The 22,569-nt window shown below is 57.9% G+C and overlaps 1 protein-coding gene across 28 annotated transcripts in view; it reads right to left on the bottom strand.

Annotated features, from left to right (window-relative positions):
• Positions 1 to 22,569, bottom strand: part of SVIL (supervillin) — a 204,028-nt gene that overhangs the window by 1,061 nt on the left and 180,398 nt on the right. For 26 of the 28 annotated variants that reach the window (XM_089311867.1, XM_089311865.1, XM_051821617.3 and 23 more), the window contains 15 exons: positions 19,922 to 20,077; positions 18,627 to 18,763; positions 17,853 to 18,000; positions 17,585 to 17,730; positions 15,836 to 16,011; positions 13,000 to 13,147; positions 12,465 to 12,741; positions 8,687 to 8,838; positions 5,346 to 5,451; positions 4,610 to 4,817; positions 4,286 to 4,419; positions 3,279 to 3,434; positions 2,616 to 2,759; positions 1,953 to 2,077; positions 51 to 206 (listed from right to left, as the gene is read on the bottom strand). In XM_089311867.1, coding sequence (XP_089167993.1) covers positions 51 to 206; positions 1,953 to 2,077; positions 2,616 to 2,759; positions 3,279 to 3,434; positions 4,286 to 4,419; positions 4,610 to 4,817; positions 5,346 to 5,451; positions 8,687 to 8,838; positions 12,465 to 12,741; positions 13,000 to 13,147; positions 15,836 to 16,011; positions 17,585 to 17,730; positions 17,853 to 18,000; positions 18,627 to 18,763; positions 19,922 to 20,077 — 2,369 coding nt within the window. Of the gene's footprint in view, positions 1 to 50; positions 207 to 1,952; positions 2,078 to 2,614; positions 2,760 to 3,278; positions 3,435 to 4,285; positions 4,420 to 4,609; positions 4,818 to 5,345; positions 5,452 to 8,686; positions 8,839 to 12,464; positions 12,742 to 12,999; positions 13,148 to 15,835; positions 16,012 to 17,584; positions 17,731 to 17,852; positions 18,001 to 18,626; positions 18,764 to 19,921; positions 20,078 to 22,569 lie in introns of those variants that run through there. The other 2 variants (XR_016219243.1, XR_016219242.1) reach the window with 2 other exon arrangements.

Here is a 22,569-nt window from a genome sequence, read left to right as displayed (position 1 = left end):
GGGGATGGGGTCTCAGCACAGCCCCCCACCCCACCCCGGACGCCACTCACCTCGAAGTCTTCGTCGGTGAGGTAAATCTCCAGTTTCAGCGGGTCCACGCCCTCGGGCAGCGGCCTGGCCAGGAGGTCGGCCAGCGGGTAGATGGTTTTGCAGAGTTTGGCCAAGACGTCCTCCACCAGCGTGATCTGGCTGGACGCCTCCGTGTCCTGCAGGGGGGGCGTTGGGGCGGGGGGGGGCACATGGACGTCAATCACGCTCCCCAGCAGGCAGAAGACTCCTGGAGCCCTACCCCCCCACCCCAAGACCCCAGGAATCTCAGCGCTGCCTGGGGTGGGGTGGGGGGAGCAGGTGGAAGTGAGTCACAGAATACAACGATCGATGATTGGATCATATTTAAAAGAAATCCCGGCTCCACTCTCCCCTCCATGTGTTAATCCACAAGGGGGGGGAATGCATCTAGAACATTCTGGGGTTGACTCAAGTTTTGTTTTTTTTTTTTTTTTTTTTTTTTTTTTGACAGGCAGAGTGGGCAGTGAGAGAGACAGAGAGAAAGGTCTTCCTTTGCCGTTGGTTCACCCTCCAATGGCCGCCGCAGCTGGCGCGCTGCGGCCGGCACACCGCGCTGATCCGATGGCAGGAGCCAGGTGCTTCTCCTGGTCTCCCATGGGGTGCAGGGCCCAAGCACTTGGGCCATCCTCCACTGCACTCCCTGGCCACAGCAGAGAGCTGGCCTGGAAGAGGGGCAACCGGGACAGAATCCGGCGCCCCGACTGGGACTAGAACCCGGTGTGCCGGCGCCGCAAGGCGGAGGATTAGCCTAGGGAGCCACGGTGCTGGCTAAGTTTTTTTTTTTTTTTTAATGCACCCACTGTGTGTATTCGGTCCAAACAAGCCACTGCGGTTTGATGAGCTTCCCCCATTAAACGTGGTCTGCCCCCCGCGGCTGCCCTCTGTCTGGGCAGGGGGCGTGGGAGGCGGGTGCCCACACTTGCTACCTGAGGCTCGGCCCCATGCTGCTGGCTGTGGCATCCCCGCTCCCACACCAGGAACGCGGGGATAAGGGATGGATCTGAGAAACGCCCAGTGCCCCGGGCACGGCCTGCGTGTCGGGGTGGGAGGCTCGGGGCGGGAATCCCCCCACCACACCCGTCCACGCAGCCTGCTGCCTGCTGCCCACCCCACTGAGCTCCAGCGGGTGCGCATAGCCGGTAGCCACGCGCGTCCATCCACTCGCGTGCGCTGCAGGAGGCAGAGCCCCCCCCCCGCGCTTGCGCCCCCAACAGCTTGGGGGGCTCACGACCCCCTGTTGACCCCAACACAATCCTCAGAGATGGGCGCGGCTCAAGGCCACAGCTCTTCCACAGTCCAAAAACCCATCCAAGTGGAAACCAGACGCCTCCCGGCAAACCAGGGATCCCCTCGGAGCCGCCACAGCGGGCAAAGCTAACCCTAGCGGGAGACAGCCCTGCCCGGCTCCAGTGGGCTTCCTCTATTCCGTGTGCCCGAAAAATAAGACTTTCAGGGGGCCGGTGCTGTGGCACAACAGGTAAAGCCCCGGTCTGCAGCGCCGGCATCCCGCAGGCCCAGGTTCAAGTCCCGGCTGCTCCACCTCCCATCCAGCTCGCTGCTATAACCTGGGAAAGCAGTGGAAGATGGCCCAGGTCCTTGGGTCCCTGCACCCGCATGGGAGACCTGGAGGAGGCTCCTGCTTCAACCTGCCACAGCCGGGGCCATCCGGGCCATTTGGGGGAGTGAACCAGCAGATGGAAGATCTCTCTCTCCCTCCCTCTAACTCTTGCAAGTAAATAAGTAAATACTAAATAGGAATGCGTCCCGTCCCCCCGCGGCGTCTGCACGGCCGCATCAGCCCTCGCGTCTCCCGGGGTCTCTCCTCCTGCTGGCTCCTGGCGGGTGGGGGCCGATTCCGGAACACCCCGCCCCGGTGCGCTCACCATCTCCGTGATGTCCGCGATGTCCTCCCGGTGCTCCCAGCTGGGGAACATGTTGGTGAAGGTCAGGGGCTCCAGCCCCGCGTGGATCAGGTAGGACTTGGGGGGCGGCTTCTTGGCGTTCTTTCCTGCAAGGACACAGCACGGGGCGTGGCTGCGGGCTGGCCGGGGAGGCGACACATCCGTGTCCCCGCCGGCCGCCGCGCACCACACTGTCCAGGCCGCTGGCGGGTGTCCGGGGCCGCGGCGGGTGTCTGGGGCCATGGCAGGGTGTCGGGGGCCCGCTGGTGGGGTGTCTGGGGCCGCGGCGGGGTATTGGGGGTCGCCGGCCTTGTCAGGGGCCTCCGGTGAGGGTGAGGTGTCTGGGGCCATGGCGGGGTGTCTGGGGCCGCGGCGGGGTGTCTGGGGCCGCGGCGGGTGTCGGGGCCACCGGCTGCGTGTCCGGGGTGTCTGGGACCGCCGGCCGTGTTTGGGGCCGCCAGCGGGGTCTCTGGGGCCACCGGCTGCATGTCCGGGGCCGCCGGCGGGGTGTCGGGGCCGCCGGTGGGGTGTCGGGACCGCCGGCGGGGTGTCGGGGCCACCGGCCGGGTGTCTGGGGCCACCGGCCGTGTTTGGGGCCGCCAGCGGGGTGTCGGGGCCGCTGGCGGGTGTCCGGGGCCGCCTCACCTCGGCAGTACTGCAGCGCCGTCTCCATGGCGCTCTTGCGGTCCGAGGCCCAGCGGATGCGGGCGGAGCCCGTGATCTTGTTCTCCAGAGGCCACCAGCCCTGCCACAGGTACACCTCGTGGTGGTTGTCAACCAGGAACAGCGCTGCGGGGAGGGGCGGCATCAGGAGACCCCCGCCGAGAGGCCTCAGGGCGGGGCCGGGTCCACACTTCCCGGGGGGCTCCCCTGGCTTCCCCAAGCAGGCTGTGAGAGCCCCAGCACCCCACACAGGGAGCTGCAGTCCCGGCTGTGCCGGGGGGCGCACCGCACCGGCACCCACTGTTTTCGGTCTATTCAGCAGGTACCCCAACCCCCTCTCCTTGGCCATTTGCTTTCCCGGGATCCCTGGCAGCTGGGGCGGCCAACTGTCTGGCTCTGGCCAACCGGACAGAAGCAGAAACCTGCTGGGGACTTCAGGGCAGGCTTTTGCGACATCCGACAAAAGCAGGGAGATGTGGTGGTCACCGCCTGTTCCCCTTTCCATTTCCTTTCTGTGGTGGATGCAAGCATGATGGCTGGAGCAAGGGCAGTCGGCAGGGGACCATGAAGCCACAAGACAGGGCAGAGGGCTGTGAGGATTCAGAGACTGCTTGCTGAAGGCTGAGGATAGCTACGCAGCCTCACCTGGCTGGGGTGCGCTGTACAGGTCCTCTTGCAGGAAGGGCATGGAGCTGACCACGGTAGGGGCACGGGCAGGGTACACGAACTCCGTGGCCAGGAAATCCCCGGAGGAGCTGCTAAGGATGAACAGGCGCGGGGCGAAGTTGAAACTTCCCGGATCTTGGAGAGAAGAGAGAACACAGCGAGAGCCACCGTGGGCAGCGCGGCCAACACACGGGGGCGCTCGAGACGCGGGTCGCACGGGAGAGCCCGCAAAGAATCCGCCAGCACCCGGCGCGCGTTCATCGGGGTCTGCAGGCGCGAGAGGCGGCGCTGGTCTGCGCCCCGGCGGCTCCCCTCCCCGCTCAGCGCCTGGGAAGGGCCTGGTGCTTGGGTCCCCGTACCCACGTGGGAGACCGGGATGGAGCTCCAGGCCCCCTAAACCCGGCTGATGTGGCCATCTGGGGAATGAACCAGCCGATGGAATCTCTCTCTGTGTCACTCTGCCTCTCAATTACATAAATCAATCTTTAAAAAACATCTAAAAGTTTGGAAAACTTGGCGGGCAGAGGTGATGGTGTGTGCTGTTCAACCTCGGGCAGGTGGATCACCCTCTCTGCTCCTGGTTCACGCCTGCTAAAATGGTAGTGTTGGGCTGTGCGTGAGGCCTGCCTGAGTTACTACCTCCAAGGCACCTGAGCGCCTGGCTCACCAGGGCTGCTTCCCTATTAGGCTGATCTGCATTTCAAAGACAGACAGGTGGGTATCGATTACCCACCCGCGCCCTGGCCAGCGGCGACGGCCGTCCTGTGTCTTCCCCTGCGGGGCTTGGACAGGGGCTGAGGGGCCTACTCCCCTCCCAGGTGGCCGCGCTTTTCCTGGGTGGGATCTGCCCTAGCCGTTTGCACCTGCCACTATAGAACCAGCGACACCTGCCGCTCCGGTCCGGATGGGGATGGTGGAGGCAGCGCGGGCAGCCGCTGGGCGCGGGGGCGGCCGGCGGAGTCCGTGCGGGGCCGGCCGCCGCTTACCTTGCAGCATGCAGTCGTAGGCCTTCCTGTCTCTCCTCCCCAGGGCGTCCCAGAACCCCAGCGGCTCGGAGCCTTCGTCGCACTCGTGGATGGTCACCTTGCTGCTGCTGTGCAGGCCCGCCTCCAGGGGGCACCTGCCCGGGGGGGGGGGGGGGCGGAGTCAGCGGCGCATCCCGCTCTGCTCTTGCTCGCGTTCTGCAGCGGCTGGGCCTGGCCCTCCCGGGCTACTCCCACCCCGGACCCTCCCCCAGTGCCCCAGATCCACGGAGAGGGACGCCTGGGGAACCGGGGCCCGGCCCCCTCCGGCCGGGACACAGCACTCACTGCTCCTTGATCTTATTGGCCGCCGTCCTCCCGACGTCCTTGGTGTGGGCCTGGGCCTTGCAGCCGTGCCACAGGTAGATGAGGGCCTTGTTCACGCTGAGCAGCACCATGGACGTGCGCGACCGGAGGCTGCTGCAGTGACAGGCCACTTCCAGCAGGCTGCCTTCCACGGGCACTTCCCCGCGCACGCAGTACAGCCGCCACTCGCCTGCAGGGGGCGCCAGCGGCACGGAGTTGGAGCCGGGGCGGGGAAAAGCAACCCCCCACTCCGCGGCAGCCCCACCTTGCAGGGGCCCAGAAGTCACCCTGTGCAGCGCCAGTCCCAGAAAGCAAATACTTCGGGAGTTAAGAATTGGGCTGCTCAAGTTCACGGTGTGGAAAAACCATTTTCCCCTAAATTTCTACTCTAAGTTGTATAACAGGTGTGTATATAAATATGTATTTGGATGCTGGCCACCAAAAAAAAAAAAAAAGCAGCTTTAGAATAGAAGGTTCTACTAATTTTTTTCCCTCTCTCCTGCAAAAGGTAGACAGAACCAGAGGGGGACTTGGTTCGCGGGGAGGTTGTCCCCCCCCCCCCCCCCCCCCCCCCCGCCATCGTGAACTCGCCCAGGGCTCGAAGGAGGGAGCGAGCGCCCCAGGAAGCTGACTGCTCAGCCAAGCTCAGGCGGCTTCAGGGAAGGCCCTGGCTGGTGGGCGGGGAGAGGCTGAGATGCCGGCAGCCCGAGCGACGTACTTTGCGTGTTTTCTTCTTCCTCCTCCCGTCTCCCCGAGTGCACCACCATGCCCCCCTGGAAACACTGCAGGAAACAGGGGGGCTCCTTGCCCTGCAGGACCTGGACCTGCGGATCGGAGCAGAGCAGAGCAGGTTACGGGGGCGGGGAGTTCCCAGAGCTATACACGCTGGTTGGACAAAGCCCGGAGACCAGCGATGTGCCGGGCGAAGCCTGTGATGATACTGCTACCTAGTGAGACGCACAGGCAACACTCCGGGTGCAGGGCGGGGGCTGTGGCGCGGCAGGTTAAGCCAGCACTGAGGATGACGGCCGCTTTCAGTTCCGGCTGCTCCACCTCCAAACCTGCTAATGCCCCTGGGAAAGCAGCGGGAGATGGCCCAAGTGCATGAGTTCCTGCCAATTATGTGGGAGACCCGGATGGAGCTGCTGGCTCCTGCTTTCAGCCTGGCCCAGGCCTGGATGCTGTGGCCATTCCAGAGGATGGAAGATCTCTTTCTCCTCCTGTCACTCTGCCTCTCAAACAAATCAATACATCTTTTAAAAAATTTCTATTAATGTGGCCTTCCTCTTTTCTGGGACCTGAACCAGGCACTCTGATGTGGGAGTGGGGGACTCAGCGGCGTCTTAACCACCGTGCCCAAACCCATCCTGCCTTCTTTTCCAAGTATTTTGAAGGTGTGTCCTTTCTTTCTGGACAAATATAGGAGCGTTGCTTTGCGTTGCTGTATGCTCACATTTTTTTTCCCCACTTACAATTATTCCACTGTCACCTACTCTTTTAGGACAAGAACTTGAGTATTTCGATGGTACTCCGTGGTGCGGCTCCTCTGTGGCTGGCTGAGACGCACTGTTCTTAACACAGTGAACTGCTCAGCTGCTGCCGACCCGGTGACTCTGGGGACAGACTGCATTGCCACAGAGCCCCGTGCACTGGCCCCCAGCAGAGTGGGCTGCACTGACATGAGGCGAGGGCGGAGGCCGCCTCTCACGTTCCCTTCCAGAAGAAATCTGTGGGGCTGGCAGCCGGAAGCAGGAGAGGCAGGACACGCTCACCGGCCTCAGGGTTCCGTTTTGCACGACCAAAAAGTGCCACTTCGTAGCAGTGTTTTACGCGGCTGAAATGCCATTGCTGGCCAGATGGAGCCACAACATGTTCAGAGTAGAGAGATTAGGACCAGACTAGAGAGGACAGGACTCAGTGCTGGAAGGCGTCTTTTAAAACCCATGGCATCCACAGGGGCGGGTTCTGGGTTTAGTCAGAGCCTGGATGAGACGCCCGCTTCCCAGCTCCGCTCCCGACTCTGGGGGCAGCGGGGCGGCTCGGCTCAAGGCACTGAGGCCCTGCCACCCACGGGGGAGACCTGATGGAGGTCCTGGCTCCCAGCACTGGCCCCCGGGCCCGACCCAGGACTCTGCAGGTATTTGGGGGAGTAAACCAGCAGCTGGGAGCTCACTCTGTCTCTCAAAGAAACAAATGAAAATTTGAAGATTACATTCATAAAAGGCAGTTGAACTTACTATTGGGAATAAATCCAAGTAGCTATTTCTAAAATACAGCCCAGGGGAGAGAACAGTCATTTAGATCTTTTTTAGGGAAAATGACTGGTTCTTAAGACTGCGGAAGGCTGAGCGAGTCGGGATCCATTTCTGGTCTGCCTTCTTTGCTCATGGTACGGGGTGTATTCATACAAGGCAGGAACGGGATCGGCACCCGCCACCAGGTTTTCTAACTGCTCAGACTAAACGATGAGACGCGAGGCATTGTCCTTCCACACACTGCAAAGAAATGCCTGGGGCCAGCGCTGTGGCGCAGCGGGTAAAGCTGCTGCCTGCAGTGCCGGCATCCCATATGGGCGCTGGTTTGAGTTCCGGCTGCTCCATTTCCAATCCAGCTCTCTGCTATGGCCTGGAAAGCAGTAGAAGATGGCCCAAGTCCTTGGGCCCCTGCACCTACGTGGGAGACCTGGAAGAAGCTCCTGGCTCCTGGCTTCAGATTGGTGCAGCTCCAGCCATTGTGGCCAACTGGAGAGTGAACCAGCGGATGGAACACCTCTCTCTCTCTCTCTCTGCCTCTGCCTCTCTGTAACTCTGCCTTTCAAATAAATAAATAAATATTTAAAAAAAATTTATATATAAAAAAAGAAATGCTTGCCAAGCCTTGGGTGTGGACATGGGTACCTGGCAGGTGTTACGCAGACCGTGGGGTTATAAGACCAAAACACACAACGTCTGGTTTGAACTTGTGGGAGAAGAAAGGCATTAACTAAGTAAACAAAATGACCATGGATTTGGGGGGGTACTTAGCTAAGTGCTCTGGAAACAAAGCAGGAGATGGAGACTGAAGGGGATAACGAGGAGGGTGACATCTGCCCAGAAACCTGCGCCATACGGGGCTGAGAGCTGGGGGAAGTGGTGTCTGCAGAGCGGAGGGGCTTGGTGGCGGGCAGGGGTGGGAGGAGCCTGGAGACCCGGGAGGCTGCGGAGGGCGTGGTCTGTGTGGCAGAGAGCAAGGAAGCGACTCCGGCTGCTGTGTGGCATGCAGACGATGCTGACACTGCCTTCGGACAGATCCATGCAAAGTGCAGTCACTGGGGTCTTGAGCCAAGGTTGCTCTTTAGCATGGTGGCATGGGCCATGTACAGGTGGTTGTGTGTTACACATGTGAGGGCTTCCATTCTAGGGAGATTCTAGGCCAGTTCTGTTCCCATTCTTTTTAAGATTTGTTTGAAAGGCAGAGCATGAGAGAGAGAGAGAGAGAGAGAGAGAGATATCTTCCATCCACTGGTTCACCCCCCAAATGGCCACAACAGCCTAGGACTGGGCCGGGCTGAATCCAGGAGGCTGGAGCTCCATCCGGGTCTCCCACGTGGGCGCAGGGGCCCAAGCACTGGGACCGTCCTCCGCTGCTTCCCAGGGGCATTAGCAGGGAGCTGGGTTGGAGGCAGAGCAGTCGGGATGTGAACGGGCACTCTAGTAGCAGGTCCCTGTGTTGCAAGCAGGGGCTTAAGCTGATGTGCCACAGTGCCAGCCCCTCCCGTCCCATTCTTTAAGAAAATCTTGCTAGTCTTGGAGGCCCTTGTCTGATGTGAGTTAGGCGGAAGTCTCTCGGAGACACCAGCCACTGGCGCTGCTTCTGTGGACCGGGTCTCTGCACACGGTCCGTCTCCACACCCACTGTCTGAAAGGTGCAGAAGCGGGGCTTTGGACCAGGTCGCCTTTGTGCGCTAGACTCGGGTTGTTGGGGGCCAGGCCATGCATCGCCGGCCCCCTGCAGAGGCCACAGCTCTCCCCACCCCAGCCCCACCCCCTGCAGCCACAGCCGCTGCTCCCCGGGGCTTACCTGGGCACCCCTCTCTTCATCCAGCTCCACCGTCATCAGGGCTGACGCTCCCTTCTCACTCACGGTCGAGTGGCGGCCTTGCCAGAAAAAGTACACACACTTCTCCCTGCCGGCCACTCTCACCGAGGGCTCGCCCCTCTGCCGGCTGCCCACTGCAAGCACATGACAGCAGGGAGGCAGGTGAGCAGGAGCTCAGAGGACAGCAGTGGGCCACGGGGCTGGGGGCGGGTCCCCGCCCTGGGGGGCTGCTGGTCACCCCCGAGGAGAGGAGCCACCACCTCTCTCCCCGCTCACTGAGCCCAAGCACCCAGACCACAGAACGATGCTCTGACACCCTCCAGGACACACACACACACACACACACACACACATACAACCACACCGGCCCCCATGAGCGAGGCACGGGGTGCTCCAGGCATAGCACCACTCATGCTTTGCAAAGATAGCTGGGTCATTATAAAGCACGGAGGGAAAACATGTGGATTGGTCAAACTCTTCTAGTTTAAAAAAAAAGAGAGAGAATAAAAACTTTGGGGTTTCTGGGTTCTGCCAGAAACAGAGAGACACATGGCTGACTGATGGGTGCCAGGAGATCAACTGGGATTTCCCATCGGTCGCCAGGGCTGGCTGTGGTCCCCTGTAGACACTCCGTGGACATCAGCAGCCTGCCAGGCTACCTGCAGGAGCAGTGGCCACGGGAGGTAAAAGGTCAGGCAGTCAGGGCAGACCTCAGTGTGTCCTGTGTGGAGCGGAGAGGAGCGCGTCCATACAGCAGGACAGCTTCGGGTCCATGCAGGTGCTGGGAGGAAGACGGGGTGGGTGTGGCCCTGGGAGGAGGGGGCGCGGACGGGACTGGCTGTCCAGGGAGGAGGTGGGTTCTGAGGATGTGGGTTCCGATGATGCTGACCTGGAGGTAGAAGCTTCTAGGCTGAGTGAGGTCAGGAGACCACGCTCTGGACTCCCCTGCCCAGGGTGTCCCAGTCAGTAGGGGTTGACGCTCGGAAGACGTAGTGATGGTAAACCCCACACACGTTAGCAGTGATGAAAAGAAATGGGTTGTCTTGTCCTGTCTTGCCTCGGCTCTTTCTTCACTCCATCAGTGGTACCAAGGCTTACAAGTTAGAGGGAGGCTTCTTTTAAGTTCTTAGGAGGTCAGATGCTGAAATGATTTGACCCCCCCTCCCCTTTTACTGGTAAAATTATAACGTGGTTTTCATCAGTGGTTCTAGCCATTTCTTAAAGTATTTTCACCACACACAGCCTTTGGTGCCTTCTACTGTGGGACTGAACTGGCCACGTCTGTGTTAGTCAGTGGGGCAAAGCAGAACAGGAACCATCTATGGAAGGATTACAAGCAGCCACGTGAACTTGGAAGCCGTTCAGTTTCAGCTTCTGCTGAGAGAGAGACAGCAACAGAAGCTAAGCCTTTATTAGCAAGGCCGTTCTTCAAAGTAGTGAAACGCTTTCCACTACACCACAGCTCAGAATCTGTTAGCGCTCAAAGGCACTGTGCAAATACGCGTTCATGGGTAAGGGGCCCACAGGACACCCTAACGTCCTACCACAGGCTTGAGCGTGCCCACCTACAACACAGCCTTGTTCCTTTATAGATCCTCACAGACAGCTCGCTCGGGCTCCTGACAGTTCTCTGCAATGCACCCCCAATTCAGTCCCAGGTGCAACTTAGTTCTGTTTTGTGGCCAAGTTCATGGTCAGGGCCAAGCTCATGTTCAAGGACAAGCTCATGCTCATGGTTCCCACATTCTAGGTCAAAGTCATGGTCACAGTCCCTTTGTCTTGCACCAGACCCCCATTTAAAGACAAGTATTTCTATGAATTGAACCCATGCCACTCTTGGAGCAGCCTGACCCAGCGTCACGGCACTGTGCAGGCGGGCAATGGGGCAGCATGCTGCCCTCAGCTGGCTGGCCGCTGTCCACTCGGGAGGCCTTGGCTGCTGTTTTCTGCTGACCTTGTCCCACAAGAGTGCCCTGAACTCCAAGCCCAGTCCTGTTTGCAGGTGTAGCCCTTATGGGGTTGAGTGACAGGTGGGGTGGACTAGATGCCACCAAGGGGCCAGCTCCATTGGCGTCTCCAAGGAGCCAGCGCTTCTGTGACAGCCGCAGAGCGACTCAAGTGCCATCAGGCTGAGCTCCTCTGCTGTGGCCACTGACCGGCTGCTGGGGCTGGCGTGTGAGGGACACCGCGTTCACTGAGGAGCGAGAAGGGGGCTGCCCAGGGCAAACCATCATTGCTAGGTGAGGTCTGGGGAGGGCAGGGAAAGCCGAGATTTCTTTCCAACACTCAGGTCAACATGGCCTGACTCACGCTCGCCTCCACTGCTGCCGTAGCTGCCTGGTGATGACCGGCCCAGGGAAGCGAATGACCCCACGGCACACGGTGGCCCTGTCTTGCTTTACCAAGCACGCAGTCCCCTTTCTGCACTTTTTAGGGACAGGAACTACAGATGCCCTCGACGGTGGTTCCCTAAATGCTGCATGACCACGCAGGCTGGGCGCCCCCGCCCACCCGCCACGGCCCCTCCGGCTGTCTTCACTGCCAGCCGGTCGGTGGCAAGGACTGGATTTCTGCCGCCTCTGTCACTGAGCATGTGCGCCCCCTGTGGCGACGCTGTGGGAAGGCCGCCATGCTGGGGAGGGTCACGTTAGTGCACGAGTACTGCCCGCACCTCCAGTGTGAACACAGCCAGGCGCTGTGCTCCCACTACGTGCCCGACGCTGACGTCTGGGACCCGACAGCATGCTCCCGGTGTCCAGGCTGGCTCTGGGAGCCTACCCCGTGTGCCCCTGACTCCCAGGCCTGTGTGGCCTTTCCCCTGAGCTACCTCTGCGAGTCAGAGAGGAAGGGCAGTTCTGGCCACTGCAGCCCAGGCAAGCGAGCAGGTGAGAAAGGCCCCTCCCCGCAGCGTCCTCATCATGGAAGGATGGCCAGGCTGCCTGGGTCCTGGGAGACCCTACAGCCCTGCCTGCAGCTCTTGGGGCAGCCAGGGACCGGGACAGGCACGAGGAAGTGGGTGCCCAGCTCTGCTTCCCAGTGGCTGTGCAGTACAGGTGAATGGCCTCGTCTCCCCATCCCATTGCTCATCTGGGAAATCCACATCACCGCAGAGCCTCTGTGGGGTCCCTTGGGGTGGGGGCCAGGACTGGGCGCCCGGCCTGTGCCCCAGTTCTGCGAATCCTGCAACCCCGCCAGCCCTCCATCTTGGACACACCAGGAGAGAAACCCAGAGCTTCCGCGTAGGCAGGCGTCCAACCAGCAAACAACGCTCTGTTTCTGACGCCCCTGGTGCGGCTGCTCAGCCCACAGAGGGCTGGGAGGGGTGGATGCTGGCCCTGGGGCAGTGACTGAGTGTGCAGGGCCTTGGGTCAGAAGAAGGGACCATCTCTCCAGAGCTCAGCTGGCATGCCCCTCCCACTGCCTCCAGGGCAGGGCATCCCTCCGTGTTTGCCTACGCTCTACGTAATGACCTTAAGCAGCACAGAGCCACCTGGCTAAAGTCCCATGGAGGCCAACTGTCGCCTTCCTAGACAAGCCCCGAGCACTGGGGCAGGGGAGCGAGGAGACGCGGTGGCGTGCACGTTCCGTCTCTGTACATGAACATCGGGCCGGGGATTCTCCCAGACTCGTGTGTGTGTGGCTGGGCAGCGGCACTGAACTTGAGCTGCCCGGGGCTGCTACAGGGGCACAGAGGAAACCCCGCCCCCCGGAGCGGCCATTCCCAGCCCAGGGGCTGGAAGACGCGGACGCGCTCACTGACCTGCGGTGCTCACCATGTACTTCCACTTGACCACATAGGCGTCCCCCTCGTGGAACTGCCCGATGCTCTGCTTGGGGAGCCTGCTATAGTCGAATTCCAGGATGTGCCACACGTCCACGGAGACGCTGGCGATCTCGAACTGCCTCCGGTCGTCGCCTTCCACCAGGCCGTAGCCACGGCCCACGTTGACGCCGTCCAGGATGGTGGCGGCTGTCACCTGGGGCACGGGGACCATCCGTGTCACGTCGTAAGCCTTGATCTCGGCCCTGGGGTCTTCCTGGAGGGGACACAGAAATATTCACCGAGTGACTTCTGGGTCGACAGAGACAGTGTGGGCGTCCAGCCTTCCCGTTCTGCAGGTGGTGGCGAGACCGAAGGAGAGCTGGTGGGCGTGGCTGCAAGGCTACGTTCGAGAATGGGTGCACAGAGCCACCTGCTGTTCTGCCACTGAACCACGGAGGCCCTCAGCGTTGATGTCACTTTCGCTGAGCCCCAAGCCACGCCCTGAGTTTGAGGCCTGATCACCCACCATTACCTTCTGCTGGGCGATGTCCCCACTGGGGCTCTTCTCCATGGGTCTCTTCAGCTCGGTCCAATCGAGGAATTTCTCTTTGAACAGAATCGTCTCGTTGTGCTCAGTGAGTCTCCCAAAGATTGCCCAGTCGGGCCGGCCCTGTCCTTTCCTTCAGGGTCAGGGGGACGAGACGGGAAAAGAACCAAGATGACGTCATGAGAAACAAGAGGAGAGACGGTGACCACGAACGCCCAAGGTCCCCGAATGCAACCCTGGGGTGCTTAGGCGGCACAGAGAATGAACGGGCTATTCTCACCGGTTTTTGCCAAGTAAGTGACATTGCATTATTTTAGCCTGATGCCATGCATGGTTGCATGTTGTGGAGTTGATGATGCGTTGACATGTGACATGGACCATGGCGGGACTGGACTTCCCTTGTATTCTAGCAAGTTCTACACTGGGGGCAGCGCAGGGGAGATGGTGAAGGCAGGAGCTGCTGCGTCTCTCACCTGTCTCCTGCAGTCCTTGGTGGCCTGCGGGGGCTCACCAAGCCCCCCTGCAGCTAATCAGCAGGTGTGAGCAAGAGGCAGCTCGCCCCACGTGCTCCACTGCTCTGCGCTACAGCCGAGCTCTGCAGAGCACACAGCACCGAGCTCGCCCACCTCCCAAGGCACATGTCTTGCACTTCTCCTTCCAGGCCACGGGGCACAACAATGAGCAGGCAGGGTACAAGGACGCGGGAACAGAGACAGCCACCCGCGATCTTAGGTGATGGTGGGGTTTTAGAATTGGACACTGCACCCGAGAACACGGGTCCCCTGGAAAGAGACAGAGAGCCTTTTCTCCATCTCACGCCGGCCGATCTCTGGCTGGGCACTGGGACCAGGAGACGCGGCATCCAATGCTCCCTGACACCTGCCACTCACTGCTCCCGCGAAGCCGGCCGTGCCCCGTGCTCTGGTCACTTCCTGTGTGCATCAGACCGCAGATTCTCACACCACGGCTGAGGCACTGAAGGAGGCTGTGCAGGGCATGGCAGGACCCACGAAAGCCCAGGACACGGATACGTCTTCCTCATGCTCACACGGGGCTGCGGGAGCCAAGGTCAGCAACAGGGGAACACTCGCCAGGCCCGTGAGAGGCCGTGGTCTTTATGAGAAAACATTGGAATTGCTGGCTCTGGTGTCGATCATGCTGGCCAAGATGACCACGGAAACAGCATGTGGCTTCCAATTTGGAAGAAACCTGTTGCCTAGGACCGGAAGTGCAGACAGCAAGGGACCCAGCCAACTTGCTCGTGCGGCTGGAGGTTTCACCTTGGGGTTTGTTACCACGGCCCAGGTCCCTGGCGGTGGCTGCAAATTAGGGTTCCGTGCAGCTTTGAAAGCACCTGCATGCATAAGCCAGAACCTGGAAACACGTCTCTGTGGCCAGGCCCAGCAGAAGCACTTTTAAACAAGCCCCTCCGGTGGCAGGGACAACCAGAGGGCGAGGTGCCCGTTCACCTGCCGTTCCACCTGTGGAGCTGTCACTGTCAGATACACTGGCCGGCACCCAGGTTTGCTGCTTCAGCATTTGTTCTCACGCTTACTTTCTCAAACACAAAAATGGTTTTAGCCTGCGTTCCAGGCCTGCAAACACTGGTTCTTAGAGCTCTAATGTGAAATGTGCATTTGCTTGATAAAGGTTTAAACATCCTTTGGGACCGGTGTTGTGTTGTGGCGGGTTAAGCCTACAATGCCAATATCCCAGATGAGTGCCGGTTCAACTCCCAGCTGCTCCACTTCCAACCCAGTTCCCTGGTAATGCGCCTGAGAAGGCAGCAGAAGATAATCCAAGTTCTTAGGCCCCATCACCCACGTGGGAGACTGGGCTGGAGTGCTAGGCTCCTGGCTTTGGGAAGTGAATCAACAGATGGGTGACTTCTCTCTCTCTTTCTCTGTAACTCTTTCAGATACATAATTGTTCAAAAATAAAAAGCACAAAAAATTTCTCATCCCATTGACACATAATGAACTAGAATGGTAATTAACTATCAATAAAATCAATAATTGCATTGTGTAGCAGGAAACCAGGTAGAAAAACACAATCTGTATTCCAGTTCAGTGGACAAGACGACAGTGGGCGTGAGGATGTGCGGTACTCAGTGCCGTTCCGCAGTGCCTCCACTGCTCATTTATTTGGGGCACACACAGTTCAGAAGTGCTTGCTTTGTTTTGGCTCTGGCAATTCAAAAAATCCCGTGGCACATAAAAATCATTATTTGTTTTTAGCATCCTGTCTCCTAGAGTTAGTTTGCATGCATTCTTTGGGTCTGCCAAAATGGCTCTGCAAGGCCCAGTGCACCGCGGGGAGCATTACGATGGCAATCATTAGTGCCATATGCCAGAGGCATAAAGGCACAGACGGCATCCTCCATTGCCAAATGTGTCCTGGAAGGCGGGGCTGTGCTGGGGAGCAGGAGATGAGAAGGAAGCGCGCTGCTTCTGCACTTCCCACTCAGGGGCTCAACTGCTGGTCCTGGGGAGTCTGTAAGGGGTCTGATCAGTGGCTGTGTCTCAGCTGTTACAGCCCCTGCAATACTGCAAGGCAGCTAAACACCGTGTTTTTTTTTTTTTTTTCCCCTGGGTGAAAGCGGGCCAGAGGCGAGCAGCCCGCAGACTCGTTTATTTCAGTTGGTACAGCAGCTTAAACCGTGTTTGTTATCTGAGGCAGGTGAAAGCTAGAGACATGCTCTTTTGGGGACTGGCCAGGATGGACCACCCATACAGAGTGCTGGCGGACAGCAGCGGTGGGAACGGGAGCTGAGAAGGGGTTGTGCTCGCTGGAGGCCGCCACCCTGGGGCTGGGGGAGTACCTGGGGATAAGCGGGTTGCACTCTCCAGGGTCCAGCGGGTTGATGTCACAGTTCTCATAGTCGAAGGTCCCGTTCCACAGGTGCTTGGCCAGCTGAAACGCTATCTTCCGCTGTGCCAGCGTGACTTCCTTCCCGTGCCACACGTACACTTCACTGCCAAAGTCGAACACCAGCACCTGGGGAGACCGCGCAGAAGGCCCCGTCACCGTCAAGGCTGAGCTGTGGCCAAATCGGGGTCTCTGTGGACAGGGAGTTCAACGGCGGAGGCTCACAGGTCCTGACGGGGCCATGGGCGCACACACAGAGCTGTCCCCAGACACTTGCAGGCCCAGAGGGGCGAACAAGATCTTTGGGATCGCACCCCCTTGCGCCTGAAGTGGGGCCTCGTGACTACGCATTCGCTGAACGACCGACCACGTGAACGCAATGCAACTTCTGCCCGGGCCTTCGCCCCTCTTTCGGGGATGACTCCTCTTCCTGTTCAGCAACCCCAATTCCACTGCACTCTAAGCTGCGCGCCCCTTCTCTTTGCCTTCACAGTTGTTTCTGATCATACCTTTTTCTGGAACTATTTTTTTCTCCATTTACATGTCCATACCTGGAGCAGGCATTTGGCCTACGGATTAAGAAGGCTAAGAGGGTGCTCACATCCTGCACTGGAGTGCTGGGTGGAGTCCCGGCTCCACTCCTGAATGTGCACCCTGGGAGGCAGCAGGGGATGGCTCCAGCCCCTGAGTCCCTGCCCCGACACGGGAGACCTGGACTGAGTTTCCAGCTCCCAGTCGTGACCTGGCCTCGCCGTGACTGTGGCAGGCATTTGGGGAGTCTCTCTTTCTGCTTTGCAAATAAACAGATAAATAACAATGCATAAAAGCCAACACCTGTCAACATTCTATCTAGCTTAGGTTCCTTTCTCTCTAACACTTCTGCCCAATGAAAGTGAAAGTCTACACTTTGGGGTCTTCCACTTTTTTTTTTTTTTTGACAGGCAGTTAGATAGTGAGTGAGAGAGACAGAGAGAAAGGTCTTCCTTCCGTTGGTTCACTCCCCAAATGGCCACTACTGCCGGCGCGCTGCGCTGATCCGAAGCCAGGTGCCAGGTGCTTCTCCTGGTCTCCCATGCGAGTGCAGGGCCCAAGCACCTGGGCCATCCTCCACTGCACTCCTGGGCCACAGCAGAGAGCTGGACTGGAAGAGGAGCAAGTGGGACAGAATCCGGCGCCCCAACTGGGACTAGAACCTGGGGTACTGGCGCCGCAGGTGGAGAATTAGCCTAGTGAGCTGCTGCAGTGGCCCACTTTTTTTTTTTTCAACATTTAGAATACTTAACGATACTTTAAATGTATATATTGAATAAATATCTAATAGCGTGAAACCAGCACACTACTTGGCAAATCCATAAATTATATCTATGCCTATCTCTCTCTCTACCTACCTCTCTCTCTCTATCGTTGACCTATTGATAGATGCACACACACACACACACACACACACAATTACTCATGAAACTTAAGGACAGAAAAGATTGAATATCCACAAACTATTCCAGTGACAGGGCTACAGTGTAAAATCCCTCAATGACTCGTGCCTCCGAGTTCTCTGTTAGCACTTGAGGCGGCAGCAATGGGCATACACCATAGCTGTCCACCGTCTACTCCCGGGGCGGGCACCGGCTGGCCTCTCTCGGGCACTTGCCATCGTCTGACGCCAGGCAGCCCAGCACGGGGTACAGCGAGCCCACGCCCCTACCTCCTTTGACTGCAGCAGGGAGCACTTGGGAATTTTCCCCCAGTAGTCGTCATCGGGGACAAGCTTGTCGTCCACCAGGCGATAAATGCAGTTGGTTTCTATTATGGCCGTTTCGTACAGTTCGTCCTCTTTGGGGTCCCCGGCAGCTTTGGGACGACAACAATGGGAGAGCATCACACTTGGCAGTGGAGAGGAGCTGGGGCAGAATGCACCGGGAGGGGAGAGGGTGGAGCCCCGCCTGGCAATCTCTGAAATGCAAGACTCTTACATTGGTAGCTGGTTTGGCCGCCCAGCAGCTTCCAGAAGTCTTTGGCTGCGTGCGTGTGTGTGTTAATTCCTTCTTCTATGGTCTGGAGGTACGGAGCTCTGCAGCCAAGCTCCCTCTTTGTCTGAATTAAAGTTGCAAGTTCCGAGGCCTGGAAAAGCGACAGGGGTACAATTACCTGGGTCACAAGCTCCCCCGAACCCCCCCCCCCCCAGGGCCACCCGGAGTGGCACCTGGTGAGGCTGTGTGTGTCTCAAACCGCCCCAGCGAAAGGGCTCTGATTGTCGGACAATGATCCAATTACATCAAGAAAACATTAACTCAGAAAGACCAGGAGCTTCCATTCTTGGGCACAACAGGGCTCCGTCTTCCATACTGAATGGATCGTGTGAAAATTTGAGAACACACGCCCATGCTTTGTGGGATTTGCCCCATGAGATGCTGACCAAATACATTTGAACTTTCCAGGCAGCCAGGATAAAGGACCTGGAAGTGGCTGCCACTTTGTTTTTCACCCAGGACTTCAAAACTTTCAGGTGGGGTTCTAAACTTTCTAGAACATTCCACGTGTGCAGCCAGCAAGAGCTTGTCTGAAGGGCATCCGGGAAAGGAAATACTACCCACTCCTTTGCGTCTGAATGAAACAGCAGGCATCCGAGAAGCGTCTGAGAGGGGGGTGATGGCTGGCAGAAGGTTCTCTGACAGCTGGTAGAAGGTTTCATCAGTGGATAAGGAAGACGAGACCGGGAGGCATTGCTTTTCGCCTCCAAGACCCACCTTGGCCTTTTCTATGACGTTGGCGAACTCGCCGACCCACAGGAAGCAGTGCTGGGGAGCCAGCAGGAGGAAGCAGTCCCCGCTGTTGAGTGACAAGGCGCGAGGCTCCACCAGCCTGGTCTGCACGTGTCTTCTTCCTGAGCGGGAGTTGGGCAAGGGTCACCTTTCCCCAGGCAGAACCAGGACTGGGCTGCACCCCTCAGCTGAAGCCCCCTGTGCGACAGACTCCCAGCCCCACAGTCGCGTCAATGACAGTAACTGCCCTGATCCACTTGGGCGAGCAGGGGGATTTGCAAGGGGGAAACGTGGCAGCGCTGTCCAGCACGTCCCCAGCTTAGGGCTTTCCCAGGGTCACCACACTGCTTAGGACCACTCCCTGAGTCTCAGCAGATGCATGGGTGAATTAACACCTTCCGTTCCCTTTTCTCCCCTCTACTGCTAGTGCCTTCCACCCGACCCAGCGGGACACCCACACGTCTGCCACCAGCCCACAGGGGAAGGCGATGCCTTCCTGTGGGACCTCCTTCCTCGGGAGCTTCCGCTAGGAACCACAGGGAGGTCTTGAGTCAGCTCAGAGGGAAGCATTGTCTTCCACCTCTTCCTAATGAGCTGTTGACATGGAGCTTTCCACGGTGACACTGACAGCACCGTCCCGGGTTTGGACCAGGGACAGAGGCGGGCTTTCTGAGCTTGTCACCAGCCTGTTGAACTCTCTACAAAGGAGGGTGACTGTGCAGAGACACGCTGGACAGCCTCACCCAAGTCTGGGGTAATTCAGCCACCCTGCTCTTGGTGACTGATCCCAGGGGTGCCACTGGGACACTAAGTGTCCCTGAACACCCTCTGCATCTCCCTTGCTCCCAATCAAAAGGGTGTGAGGGTGGGATCCAGGTCTGCTCCATTTGCTTCTGCTTTCCCTCGACTCCTTCCCCGGGAATGTGCCCTTCTCCCTCCGGCCTGCCTGGATCCCGCTGTGGTCAGTTAGGGGCACGGAGCAGAGAGCAGAGATCCACCCTGATGACTTAAGCATGCAGCTGGTAACTGCAAGTCGTGCGAGGGCCATGGGGCGGGGGAAGCCGCAGCAAAAGCCATGACTCTGCAAGGGGAGAGACCTGGGTTCCAATGCAGCGCTGCCGTCAGCAGCTGCTGTGACCTCAGCAGCCACGGTGGGCAGAATATTGCCTGCCTGTGTATTCTGTGGAGTTTAAAGGACAGGAGGCAGCACCCCGCTTCCCTCGCGTGATCAGCACAAGCCACTGGCCCCTGCGCAGGCCGCCACGGTGGCTCGGAAATACCTTTGATCTGTAACAGCATCAGCTTCTTGTAGGGCACGGCGCTGTTGTTGGAATTCTGCTCGGTCAGGTTGACACTCCGCAGGTTGACGCTGCTGAAGCTTTCTTTACTGGCCAAGCCGGCCAAGGTCACTTCCGAGAAGTTGGAGTTGGACGACACTGGGCGGATGGGGACACATGGATGGGAGAGGTGCTCAGCTGACACGACAATGCTCGCAACCAGACAGCACTCAGAGCTGACTCACCGCCTCTGTCTGCTATTTCTAAAAACTTTTATTCATTTTAGCTTATTTATTTGAAAGGCAGAAATAGATGAATAGATAGATAGATATCTTCCACCTGCTGGTTCACTCCATAAAGGCCTGCTACAGCCAAGGCTGAGCCAAGCCAAAGCCAGGAGGCTGGAATTCCATCCAGGTCTTCCACATGGGTGGCAGGGACCCAAGTACTTTTAGCCGTCACCTGCTGCCTCCCCAGGAAGCTGTGTCAGAAACAGAGGTGGTACTCAGCCCCAGGAACTCCGCTGTGGGATGCAGGCATCCCCAGCAGCATCTTAACAGCTGCACCACACTGCCTGCCCCATGCCTGTGCCATTAAAAGCTCATCCTGAGTGGGAATGGAAGCTCCTCAGGTCTGAGTCACTCTGCAGTTCCACGCTTACCCACCACGTTAAGAATTCCACACAGCCCTGAAGGCATGAAGTGCTGGCTGACAGTGTCACCCCTTGCTATGAAGGAAGAGAATGGAGTGACAGAGTGGACCGGCCACCTTGGTGCCAAACCTGGAGCTGAGCTCACTGGCTGCAGCTTCACTGAGAGTCGCTGTAAATCCCAGTGACCTGCAGGGGTTGGGAACAAATCCCAAGGAAGACGGTTCAACCTTTCCCTGGAGGCCAAGTGATGAGCTGGGTGTTATCTGGATGCCCTTGGCCCTCAGATGGGAGACCCCAGCCACGAGATACCTTGCTTCCAGTGAGCCAACTCATGGCTTTAGAGAACGGATAGGGAGAAGCCCAGAGAGCTGTCTCACTGAGGTTAGGGTCAAACACTGAAGGTATGCAACAGGACTTGAATTCTATATGACAGAGCAACTTCTGAAATGTACTTTCTAGGGGGCCGACGCTGTGGCGCAGCGGGTAAAGCCAGCACCCGCGACACCAGCATCCCACGTGCACACTGGTTTGTGGTCCGGCTATTCTACTTTCCAATCCAGCTCCCTGCTAATGGCCCGGAAAAAGCTGTGAAAGATGGCCCAAGTGTTTGGGCTCCTGTCACCCACCCAGGAGACCTGGCTGAAGCTCCTGGCTCCTGGCTCTGAGCTGGCCATTGTGGCCATCTGGGATGTGAACCAGCAGATGGAAGGTCTCTCTCTCTCTAACTCTTCAAAATAAATAAATTAAAAAAAAAAAAAAAGAAAAAAGAAATGTACTTTCTTGGTAAGCCAGTCATAAAGAAACAACTCAACTGGTCCATCTAAAGACTATCTAGGGGTGGCCTATCTCTCTCTCTCTAATAAAAATAAATAAATAAATAAATAAATAACAACACAGGATGAGAATTCCTTATCTGAAATGCTTGGGGCCGGAAGTGTTTTGAATTTTGGATTTGGGAATGTTTGCGTCCACATAATGAGACACCTTTAGGATGGGACCCACGTGAATCTGTGTTTCACATACTCCTAGACACACAGCCCCAAAGTGATTTTTTAAAAAAGATTTATTTATTAATTTGAAAGGTGGAGTTAGAGAGTGGGAGAGGCAGAGGCAGAGAGAGAGGTCTTCCATTTGCTGGTTCACTCTCTAGATGGCTGTAAAGGCAGGAGCTGGGCCAAGCCAAAGCCAGGAGCCAGTTTTATCCGGGTCTCCCACATGTGTGCGGCCATCCTCACTGCTTTCCCAGGTGCACTAGCAAGGAGCTGGTTGGAAGTGAAGCAGCCGGGACCAGAACCAGCAGCCATATGGGATGCCAGTGCCACAGGTGGCAGCTTAACCTACTACGCCACAGCGCTGTCTGCCCTGATGGTGACTTTACCCAACTTTTTTTTTTAATATTTATTTATTTGAAAGTCAGAATAACAGAGAGGCACAGGAAGAGAGAGAAAGAGAGGTCTTCCATCCGCTGGTTCACTCCCCAGATGGCCGCAAGGCTGGAGCTGCGCCGATCTGAAGCCAGGAGCCAGGAGCTTCTTCCAGGTCTCCCACGTGGGTGCAGGGGCCCAAGGACTTGGGCCATCTACTACTTTCCAAGGCCATAGCAGAAAGCTGAATTGGAAGTAGAGCAGCTGAGACTTGAACCGGCGTCCATATGGGATGCCGGCACTGCAGGTGGCAGCTTTATCTGCTATGCCCAGTGCCGGCCCCTTACCCAATATCTTTAATCCACCTGCAGTTGGGCTGCAGCCTATCACAGGAGGTCAGGTGTGGAACTTTCCACGTGTGTTGTCAGTGTGCATCCTCTCAACATTTCGGGTTGTAGAGCATTTTTGAATTTTGGGTTTAGACATGATCAATGTCCAATCTATTTCTAAGAAAAGCCTTAGGAAATGGTTTATGGAGGCCATAGAAAAATAGAAATCATAGCAAGAATATTAAAATTAGCAAGAATATGCATGCCATTACCTCCACCAGGAAAACCACTGCTTTGTGACGATGC

Source organism: Oryctolagus cuniculus, chromosome 13 (genome assembly GCF_051225735.1).
Source record: "Oryctolagus cuniculus isolate XC-2025 breed Fujian yellow rabbit chromosome 13, ASM5122573v1, whole genome shotgun sequence".
Lineage (NCBI taxonomy): Eukaryota > Metazoa > Chordata > Mammalia > Lagomorpha > Leporidae > Oryctolagus > Oryctolagus cuniculus.
The sequence above is the reverse complement of the archived record's forward strand: the minus strand, read 5'-3'. Positions and strand labels throughout refer to the sequence as shown.